The 12,527-nt window shown below is 35.6% G+C and overlaps 1 protein-coding gene across 1 annotated transcript in view; it reads right to left on the bottom strand.

Annotated features, from left to right (window-relative positions):
• Positions 1-12,527, bottom strand: part of LOC144449729 (uncharacterized) — a 33,202-nt gene that overhangs the window by 1,473 nt on the left and 19,202 nt on the right. The window contains exon 3 of the mRNA XM_078140307.1: positions 1,764-3,650. Coding sequence (XP_077996433.1) covers positions 1,764-3,650 — 1,887 coding nt within the window. The remainder of the gene's footprint in view (positions 1-1,763; positions 3,651-12,527) is intronic.

Here is a 12,527-nt window from a genome sequence, read left to right as displayed (position 1 = left end):
TTGTCAATGAATACATTTTTTTCTATTTTGATGTTATGTATGTTAATTAAAGGGCAGATTAGAGCCTTTATAATGACATACATGAACCCATATTTGCACATGGTAAAATGGATTTGTATGAATATACATTGTGTATGTATTCTAAACTAAGTAGCTCAGTCTGCTCTATGACAAATTTTTTTTACAAAGTATACTATAAAATATAAACGTGTTCGAACACATATCAATTTTGGTGTCATTTTCAGTAAACTTACATGTCACTGCTAGCTCCTGGGCCAGTTTCTAAAGGCATAGTGTACATGTAAGCAAACTCCTACACGTCTCTAACAATAACATATTATGTACCTAGGATAGAGTTGTGTAGATAACTGTACCAGCCCTATAGAGCCACAGTGGCTTTACGAGCTACATTTTGTGTGTAAAATATACACGCAACAACTCTATCTGGCCAGCACAATGCATATGGCTGTGCCATACCTACATTTGACAGATGTCAGTCTGGTATGCCAACATCCATGTAGCATGGTAGCGAGACACAGCAATGCAAGTTAGGTTTTCATAACAAGAGCTTTTTCCCATATCTATGTACCAGCTATGTGAGAAATACTGTAACAGGTATTTCTCACACCCATGTACCAGCTCTGTGAGAAATACTGTAACAGGTATTTCCCACACCCATGTACCAGCTATGTGAGAAATACTGTAACAGGTATTTCCCACACCCATGTACCAGCTATGTGAGAAATACTGTAACAGGTATTTCCCACACCTATGTACCAGCTCTGTGAGAAATACTGTAACAGGTATTTCCCACACCCATGTACCAGCTATGTGAGAAATACTGTAACAGGTATTTCCCACACCCATGTACCAGCTATGTGAGAAATACTGTAACAGGTATTTCCCACACCCATGTACCAGCTATGTGAGAAATACTGTAACAGGTATTTCCCACACCCATGTACCAGCTATGTGAGAAATACTGTAACAGGTATTTCCCACACCTATGTACCAGCTCTGTGAGAAATACTGTAACAGGTATTTCCCACACCCATGTACCAGCTATGTGAGAAATATTGTAACAGGTATTTCTCACACCCATGTACCAGCTCTGTGAGAAATACTGTAACAGGTATTTCCCACACTCATGTACCAGCTATGTGAGAAATACTGTAACAGGTATTTCCCACACTCATGTACCAGCTATGTGAGAAATACTGTAACAGGTATTTCCCACACCCATGTACCAGCTATGTGAGAAATACTGTAACAGCTTTTTCCCATATCTATGTACCAGCTATGTAAGCAGTACTGTAACAGGTATTTCCCACACCTATGTACCAGCTATGTGAGAAATACTGTAACAGGGGTATTTCCTACACCTATGTACCAGCTATGTAAGTACTACTGTAACATAGGTATATCCCCACAACCATGTACAAAACAAGCTATGTGAGAAATACTGTTACAGAGCTTTTTCCCACAGCCATGTACAGCTGTGTGTGCAATGTTGATTGGATGTGAACAAAGGGTATGATTCAAATATAGCTGGTCCATAAATATTATAATGAAACTAGACATGACATCAAAACTATCTTTTTTCATAGTACCTCTTGAACTATACTGCACACTTGAAAAGATGCAAGCTCTGCTTTCAAGCACAGCATTGTATACATCTAAAGAAAAGGAGCTACCTTGAGCAGCATGTCAAGGAGTTAAAACCATCATACTGAGTTCACAAGAAGTAATAAGCATCCTCTTACCTCTGTTTAAGAAGCGAGCGATCTCTTTGTGGTTGAACATTTTACAATCTTCACTATTGGCACATTCATGTTTCTCTCTCAGTAATTCTGTACCGTCCTTTCGTTTCAGACTCTCTAAGAAGTCTGTTGGCTCCAGCACTAGATGTCCACTCTTGAAAACAACTGTGCCAAAACTTATTCCTAAATCTTCGTCTTCTGCGAAGGCATCGGGATCGCTCAGTGGGAACAAAATTCCTTTATTTTTCACTTTTCCTGAATTGACAGCACACGATTTATCAAGCAGTTTCTGGTAGGGGAAATCAGCACTGCTTTGTCCATTGTCATTGGCTTTATCACAGCCTAGCTCCTCTGTTTCAAAGGCAGATAAAAACTGGATAGTGTCAATGTCCTCTGAAGACTTGTTACTCACTGGCGAAGGTAAAGGTTCCTGGTTAGCAGTTTGATCTACTTGAGTGGCTGTTGCACTACTAGAGGTCTGCACACTGTCCATTGAAGTGTCATACAGAGTTCTCCTCTCCAAATCTTTCACACAAGTAGCCGCCACTGTAGTATTCTCTATAGATGGCAGCTGAGTGCCAGGCCCAGTCATTAGGTTCTTCTTTAAACGACTTGCATAGGTATCATCCACAGAGAACTTAGCCGACTGACTTGCGGAAACTGGGAAGTCCCCTTTGGAGACAGGAATCTCTGGCAGGCTATCACTTCTAGTTAAGGTTTGTTTTTCTTTACTTTCACAATCAAAATGAAGTACTTCATTGCTTTCATATTTCTCGTCAGGAAAGTTTAAGTTTTGTTTTAGAGAAGTGGGTACCACTAATCCATTCAGTTGTCCTATCTTGTCTTCCAAGTGTTTCAAAGGTAAATGAGGTGCACTTCTTGATATGTGGATGTTTGCACTTGGTGGCTCACAAGATCTCGTACTTTCACTATGTCTGTGGTCTGAGGCTTTTGCAGAGTTCGGTCTTGATCTCCTTGCATAGGTCTGAGACATAGTAGCGTCCATATCAGGTGAGATCGGCCCTTCGACCTGAGAACTTTGATACAATGCTGACATCACACCTTCTTTCATTAAAGCTTGTTTATTTTTTGATTCTCCTAAGGGTCCCTTAGCCCTGTATCGTAAATTAACTCCCTTTGCTTTTTGTCGGTCAAATTTCGACTCGGCTACTTGCTCCAACTGCATCTTGTTCTGACGTTTCTTACTACGCTTGTTTTCAACAAGTTCAAAGCTGTCTTCAATACCTTGTTCATTTCCAAAGGTATCAGTACATTGAGCGTTGAGAGCATAATAATCAACCTGGGGGTCTGCATATACCCTGTTTTCCTCCTTTTTGTCTACATTTCCTATCTTGGCGTTGCCACCAGTATTGGTTGTTTTTTGTAAACTTTCAAGTTCAACATTTTCATCACACTTTCCCCCAGTAGTTTCTTTCTTCACGTCTGTTTTAGTCGTGACGTTACTATCTTTGTCTTTCAGCATAACATTATTGCTATGTCTTATTTTAGAGACAGGTCTACCTGCCTCTTCCTTGGCAGTGTCATTTTCGACTTCTCTGGTGTTTTTAATCTCGGAATGATCACCAAACTTGGTGTCTTTTTTTTTAGTCCTATATGATTGTCTATCAAGTTCAATTTCCTGAGCACTCTTCAGAGTGGCTGTGGTTGCTTCTTGCACACTTTCAGTTTGTTTAACTGGTCTCATTCTTGATTTAATCATATATTTTCCTTGTACATTAACGTCAGTAACATATTTCCCATCCACTTTAACGATGGATATCCTGTTAGGGCTGCCTGGTATGTGTTCTTGAGTCTCTATTTGGTTAGTAGCTTGGTCAGATGAGGCCGATTCTGCTGGTGATACAAGCCCTGATGATACCTCTCCTTTAGCTGTCAACAGAGAAAAACAAAACCAGTGATCAAAGACTTTGACAACAAATCTTGAATTATAATATTCATAAAACGATATTCAGTGTTTTTACTAATGTTTGAGAACCCCTGTAACACAATTGGGGAAATCCAGTAATCTTTTCATATATTTCAATACTCTGAACCATATTTCTGAGGTGAACCCTATAGGTATTACAGTGATATGACAGAACCCCAAGGTATATTTACATAATTTATCCAAATTTATGCAAGTGTGGTATACTCGGGGTATTTTCTCTAGTAATTGTGGCATTCTCTACAGCCATACATTCACAAGCATAGTGAGAACAGCAAAAAACAGTACAAGCACTAGATCCCAACACTGGCTCTCAAAGTCATAGGCTCAAATGTAATATATATGGTTATAATATTAACCATATATATTAAGGCTCGTCTTTTTATGAGAGCATTTTGATAAGAACTCTTTTTAGTGTCCTGTAAAGTGCCTTTGAACATTCTGAGTAATGGATTCAGGCGCTATATAAATTGTTTGATTGATTGATTGATTGATCATGAACAGCAAATTTATAGGTATTTGGAGAGATCTTTAAAGTTTAAATCAGTGCTTTACGAAAATTAGACAAAAAAGAAGTTGGAGCTCTCTGTACAGCTCTGAAACCTGGCTGTCTGACCTGATAATGAATAGCCTTAAAGACAGCGAACACAACAGGCAAATCCCTGGACTACATTCAATAACCATATATTTTATTACTAACACTACAGTTGTTGTTTTGACAGAAATGGCTTCATGCTGACATTTACTATTACAAGCCTCAAATTCAAGGTTATTTACAATGGTGCACCTAGGGCAGTATATAACTATTAGTCACTCAACACTATCAGCATGGGTCTATGAGTATAAAATAGACTTTTGTGACACAGGTTGACTTTATAAATAAGGTGTTTTAATAGTCACGTAAAAATTCTTGCATAACACCTTGATCAAACTATTCTATGCTGATGTCAATGCGTGATGTGGGAAGAGATTTGAAGCTAAAAGTCTATATCAAATTGGTACGATTTATACCTCCACTCATGTTTAGAGACCATATTGGTGGTTTAGAGACACGAGAGGTTTAGACACACGTTTGAACGCCTACGTGTACAGGAGCATTACTGTGCAGGCATACACGAAATGACGCGTACAAAGTTGTGTTTAGTTACACATTAGAACACAAAAGTGAAAGACAATGGAATGTGCATGCACCTGTTGAAATCTTCTGTCCAAAAGGCCACACACATACACACGACTTTTTTTTCTATACATATCAGTACATTGTATTTTTGCCATTTTTCCCCGCAAATATCCAAACGAAAAACCACACAATTAGTTTACAGTTATGCTCCGAACTTTGATATAAAAATTCAAAATACAACATTTCATAGAAGAAAAATGGCAAAAACTTAACACATATTTATAGTTATTCACATGACATTAGGTTCTGTTATTATTACATTATGTTTATTTTCTCTGAAATGGCAAATTTCCATAAAAATTATACAACGCGATGACGCAATTTTGTGTGTAGAGAAAGATAGCATTCTCATTTGCATATCATTTGCATGGAGTTATGCAATAATATTTGCAGTATTTCACTGCAGTGAAAATACCACTAGTATGCACACGTACATACTGACGCAAATAATAACACATACATGTAGTGTAGTGTTTGTAATTATGCCTACCTAAACTTGAAGCTCAAGTTCAATTTTGCTATTATCAAAAGACTGTTCAATCTGGATGATGGATATAGCGAAAACACTTCTAGTAAAAGTACTGGTAGTCTCCCTGTGTTATTATGCATTAAGTAGTCTCCCTGTGTTATTATGCGTTAAGTAGTCTCCCTGTTATTATATGTTACTTAGATATTACAAAAAGTGTGCATTTTCATCACAAGAATGGCTGCCATTCTGTAATTCTTAACAGGTTCAACAAAGTCACAGTAAGACTTGCATGTAGACTGTAAGATATGTTGTGTTGTTCAGCCCTATCAGGGTTCTAAAACATGCGAGTAATAGCTGGCTGATGATGGTGTGGCATGAGTGTTGTATCTTATACTTGCATGCAGCACATATGTACACATATGCTCACTACAGTGTGCATCCTTTCAACCATTGAAGTATAAATAAACTTTACCTAGACACTTGTCTATCTGACTTGACATCCTGGCTTGCTTTGGCAAACAACATTTTTCAAGCCAGATATCCAAGTCTCTGAGCTAAACTAAAATTTGCATGGCTAAAAGATGGCAGCCAACCGACAGACAGACAGATGGGCACATTCATTCCTGATAGCCCTCTCTGTAATGCCTGTTGTTGCTAAATCAAGAATTACATTATGAAGGTTCAAATCAATATGGTGGAACTCAAATAAATCTCGTACAAAAATGTATGAAAAGTCAAACATACCATATCAATTTCGTATTTGTCTAGCTATCCATGGTTTTGAATCTCAAGATCTCTCTCCACCTTGTCTAGCTCAATGAAAAAGCATGAACCAAAAGTTGTTCATGCAAATATCAAAATAAACTCCCAAATGTTAGAATGATGTAAACAATGTATAAGTAGCAGCCTGGACTGACAAATATACCATATTTGGACATGATGCAACTGTCCACAATAAATACTAACTCATCATTGGACATAATTCTGTGATTAATTAACAAAGACATGATGTTAATGACTGTGCGGATGGCTTCATTTAACTTTGAAATTTCATCTCAGCACCTCAACAAGCTAGACATGAGAAGAGATTTGAAGCCATAGATAGCCTTTAGTCTACATAAACCACATCCATGTCATGTCAAATACTCCCATTATATTCAAACTATTCTTGGACCATGGTGGTTCATTAACATACAATGGACTACATTTCATATTAATGAATTCCCATTGTTTTCCTGAAATGACTACATAGATGCCTTATCCTGAAGAATAAGCTCTTGGAATACACACAAGCATGAAAATGATTAACAGGACTCTAAATGTTAATAGAAAAGAGAAAGAAGTCAAAGATTAATTGGAATGGTTAATCAACACAGTATGGGTTGTACTAAATTAACCAGTAGGTTCTCATTTTAAATACTCTCATTATATTGTGTCACATGTTACTGTTTATGATCAAATTATTGAGGTGAGTTAAATGCACCCCTAAAATATATCTCTCCTCAATCTAAATACAAATCCAGGATAATTGCACTCTGTGAGGTAAATCATTCCTGTACGAAAATATAGTATGTTACACTATTGTACAGTATAATAATAAAGACTGATCTGATACACGTGATGATGATTTTTTCATGATGTAAACGTCCACTGGTATAACAAATTTATTAGTCCAGCTAATTTGCATACTTGTTGTCATGACAACCTAGATCTAATGACAATTAAAGCTCTTGTACACATTTCAGTGTATGACTACACACCATTATCAAGATCTCAAATGTTGATAATGCATGTCAATATATTGCCTAGAGCTACTTGCAATCAGACCTAGTTTCCTCGATGCATTGAAAAAAACCTTGCTGCAGTACTTCAAATTCATTCATAGTTCTCTTGTGAAGGTCTAGGGATAAGACGACTCGGAGATTTGAGAAGTACCTGGATTTGTGTATTTATATTCAAGAGTGTCAAAACTGGAGAGTTAGACACATTACATTGTACTGTACAGTACTTGTGAGGTGTGATTCTATATAGGGTTGTCACGTACATGTATATTGTAGACTCAAACAGTCGAAATAGACATATTGCGCATCATGATGTGTTATTCTATAGGGTTGCATTTTTTATATAATGTAGACTCAAACAGTAGATTACTTATACGCTCTAGTGTTCCTGCAGGACTTGTATTTTATACCACAGTCTGTCAAAACTGCAGTAAGACATTTTACAACCTGTGATCTTGTAGGCTCTATATTTTATAAGTAGAGACAGAAACGTAACTCGTCATTTGAGATCCCTTATAATTGCATACTCTAGACCTGTCAAAACCACATTACACATATTACAATACATATAGGAGAAGAATTGTCATTTTTTGAACTCATCATCACTGTTCCTATACATGTAGGATTTGTATTTTTACATCCAAGACTGTCAAAACAGTAGAAACAGACATATTACTTATGATGTCTGATCATATCATTATTATTATTATATTAATTTGCACATTCTAGACACGTTATGTGCAATCCTATAAGTTAGAGGAAAATAAAACTATTGTTGTTCTTATCCTTAGGATTAACATTTTACTGACAAATTGGTGATAACAAACATAATACTTACAATTTGTAAGATGTGTGATTCTTTAGGATTCACATTTTATATTGTAGATTCTCAACACAGTGAAAAAGATAAATTACTTACGACATGTGATCCTACAGGATTCACATTCTATTTTTGCAGACTGTCAAAATGGTGGAAACAGAGATATTACTAAGTCTTACGATCTGTGACCCTTGATACAGGCTATACACACATGACACTATATCATAGATGACAGTTCTATACACCCTTCATACATACACATATGATATTCATGAACTCACAACAGATTCACTTGAATATCCGACTACAACATTCAATTTTCACAAACGGAGACTAGAATTCCCCTTGAACCACTTAAAACGTTACCTCAAATCTTCATGTATATTAATGACTGTTGATGAGCCAACATTGTTGGTCCCAGAACAACCCACAACAGATTCACCTGTGAATATCTGACTACAGCGTTCAATTTTCATAAACACAGACCGTTTTAGATTCCCCCTGAGTAGCATTGTACTATCAATTTAATTTACCAGCAACCTCAAAATCTTGACAGAGTATAAGATTGACTGTGGGTCACAGACACTGCCTACACATTGTTGGTCCATGTGAACAATTCCACAAGATGTTTACCATACCTTTCTTCCATTGGGGGCTCTTGTCTCAAGGACGTAAGACTAATGGGCAAAGCAGGCTGGTTTTTGTTCCCTGGAACATACTGCAAAAACTGTACAGCGTGTTTATGCAAATCAGTTATGTCAGAATGTTGCATGATACAATAAATCACATTTTTCAGTCTGACAACGTCCATGGCATTTCACCCTGCAGCAGCCATTTCCTCATTTGCGAGGTAAATCTACGCCTGTCAAAACAATAAGCACCAATAAATCCGTATATTACCTCATACTATAACTGATTAACCTGATCGTTACATTAGTGGCTCATTTCATTCTTGTATCCACCTTCTAATATCCAACTTGATGGTGAAGACCTCTTCTGTCTGAGTCACCAGCATGTGGTACACAACAGAAGGAAACAACGACACTACCTGAACTTTGACCTTGCATATAGTACAGGCAGCGACACATAGTATGCATAATTACACAGAGAACATGTACAGATGAATGCAGATGTTGCCTGCTGCATGAAAATAAATGGACCCTTGGGGATTAACTCAGCTGTGGATATATGCATAATGGTAATAACTATTCCAAACAGATTCTAACTATCATTATTTTACACCAATATTAATTGGATAATCAAATCATTTAACAACATTAGCCCATTCCTTAATCTCACACACAACTGTATCTCTGATTAAATTTTGGGAAAACGAATCAGATAAATGTACTTTGCTATGCACTTAATAATGTAATGTGGTCAGACTGCCGTTAGCATATTGCGCTTCAAAAACCAGACTCAGATGAGATTATAAGATATGTTATCACACAGACTACCCCTTCATTACATTTGCTAATATCAGTTCGTTTAAAAATCCCCCATGCTTTAATACTTGACCCCTGTGACCTGCTCAATTGGCCTAACCTCTACATATATTTTTTTAACGACATAGTACATGTATATTTCATACATGAATTAAGTGGACCGTACAAATTATTCAACATCGTCAAGAGAAATGTACCATGGCTGAACGCATATCAATAAAATGGTCAGATTAAAAGGTAGCAGCAATTCAATTTATTTCTCGATGAGAATACACGATGCTATACGACAACTTGTGCACCTTGTACTGCAGCCAAAATAAAACAAATAAATTGTGTGGTTTGATTTCTAGCGCCTCCTTAGTTTTTTCCATCCTGACCCTTGACCTTGTTTACGTAGTTTCAGAAAAATATTGCAATAATGATGTGAAAATCAATTTTTACAAAAATAACACACTTAACAGAGATGTCATGACTCGAAAAAATGTAAACACTCAAAAAATATCAGTATCTCCCTTTTTAATGCTTGAAAAAAAAAAGGAATTCATGACAAATATCATATGGCCTAAACATACAATTTTATGTACAAAGGCAAAGTACATTTGTATATTTAAATAAATAAATATATTTTATACCCGTATAAATGATTACTGAATTGAAAAAAAGGAACAATAACTAAAATTAAAGTAGGAATCAAGTCCAGTTTATTCAAAGTCAAATTTATATCTCTATGAAAAATTCATCTTACCGGTACTCTGTAAATTATATATACATGTATATATATCATTTTATTCAAATATGGTATTCTTTTATGCATAATGTACATATTTGATAAATAAAATATGTTTTTTTAATGCAACAGGTTAACAGGCTGAATATACATCCGTACAAATAGATGTGTCTTTTCTATTGTCATTATACTGAAAAAGTGAAAAAATGTACTAACAAGACACAGTCCCCTCAAATACTTTATTTTTATCTGACTAAATGGAGATATGATTTAAGTGGCAACAAATAAAACCAAAAAGTGTCTGTGATATGCAAGAAATGGCCAGATTTTGATAATTGACCCTGAAAGTTAAAAATCATAGTCAAAGGTAAAGATATTGAAAGACAGTTTACACCAAATAATATAGGAATAGACGCTTGAATGATTGTCCACTACAAATATGGCCACCATTCAGTTAAAAGTATATGTGAGTACCAAAAGTAAGGATATATCATATATATATTTCTTGTTCTGCATTACCTTCAGATATCTGTTTAAAAGAAATTGGCCACACATGACTGCTAGAATGTCTGCAATATGCGAGAAATAGCTTGCCATCATTTAGTAAAAGAGATGAGCACTAAAAGTAAACCTTGTGTCTATTTTCTTCTCCTACATTACCTGTCAACATGTCACATCATTTAAAAGAAATTGCCAACAAATATATAAGACAAGGTGTCTGTCAAGAAATAGCTGGATTTTGATAATTGACTCTGAAGGTCAAGGTCTTGAAAGGAAAGCTTGTACCAGAGAGACACTTGAATGGAGTCTCTATGTATTAGTTTTTGAGTCATGCTTTAAATATTTATTTTCATTTTTAACTCCCAATATGGCTGCCTTTCGAACAAATTTGCATATGTCACGAAACAAAGTGATACACATGTCCCAAATGACATGTCACCTTTGTGCCGGTTTGAAAGAAATCGGGTATTGCGTGTCTGAGAAATAACGCATTATAGACGCATAGACACACAGATGCACACACACATGCACAGACGGACAGATGGATGGATGGATGGACATAGCCCATTGGTGTTTCAGCTGAATGTAATAAATATTACAAATTCATTAGTATACACTTCAACATAGCAAACTTGTTACAGAAATAGTATATAAACTTACATGACTATTGGAAACAATTCTCCATACCTGCAATAAAATATTACTGCCTAGGTGCATCATAACCATAACTTCCACCTCATAACACACGCTTCACATGCATTACTATAGGCGTGCATGAGAATAAGTCAACCTTCTTGTTCTATTTTGAGGTCAAATGCTATTGCAGGTACCAAGAATTACAGCAAGTACTTTCAGGGTTCCTGCCAGACATTTATAGAATAAAAAGTCCTGACTGATCATTTATTCATCAACGAATTATAAATTGGTCAGATGACAATACAGCTTAATTGTGATTGATCATGCTTTTAATTTAAGATGCACAACATCATAAATATAACAAAAATTAGGGAAAAAATAATTCAATTCAAAGTTACAGGGGGCTTTAACTAAATAGAATTGATATTTGTTTTTAATACTACATTACATTATAAATCTGTCACCAATTCATCTTGTTGTACTGATAAATGTGTTTATTTTATTACCATTTATCTACTAAATGACAATTTTATTCTTTTTTAATACGATGTCTTTAATTTGTAATGATTGAATCACCAATTATATATGATTAATGGGGATCCTTTCACCTCTTTTTAAGTCAAATGTTTTTTTTAAAAATTTTTTGAGCCATAAAAACTGTTTTTGATTTATTGAGATGTTAAAGTTTGACTGAAAAATATTTCTATACACTAAATTTCCCATATCAAACAAATTTGATGACTATATTCTGTTCAATGACCACATATTTTATTACACAGATTTAGTGCACCACTTAAAGTTGACCTTTAGAAATCATATGACAGCAGTTAGATTTTTAAATACAGTAATTGCTCACATATAAAGGTTTCAATAATATTTCCCTTCATATTCTCTGATTCAAAGCACAGCTAAGAGATCGACTGTCAGTATGAGCCTGAGTATAAATAGTTTTCTGCTTTCATTAAAACATGTTCTACCTTTACCATAAAAGGGCTTCTTGTTTAACAAAATTGCCAAATACAGACTTACTAGTGACCTTACAATTACTCAGAAGCAGACTGCAAAACATCATTCTACGAGTCAGTGCAGAGTGAGTAATTTGCTGTTTTCATAAGACACCGTTGTAATGTACCCTCACAGTCTAGTGCTATCCGTGCATCTCAAGAGCTCTCTGGTAAAGAGGTTACTCGATATATACCACGTGTAGTATCTAGAATATACCTTGCCATATAAGAAGCTTCTTGTTTTCCAGTACAGCCAAAC

The sequence above is a fragment of the Glandiceps talaboti genome, chromosome 18, assembly GCF_964340395.1.
Source record: "Glandiceps talaboti chromosome 18, keGlaTala1.1, whole genome shotgun sequence".
Taxonomy (NCBI): Eukaryota; Metazoa; Hemichordata; class Enteropneusta; family Spengelidae; genus Glandiceps; species Glandiceps talaboti.
This window is presented reverse-complemented; position numbering and strand designations above follow the sequence as displayed.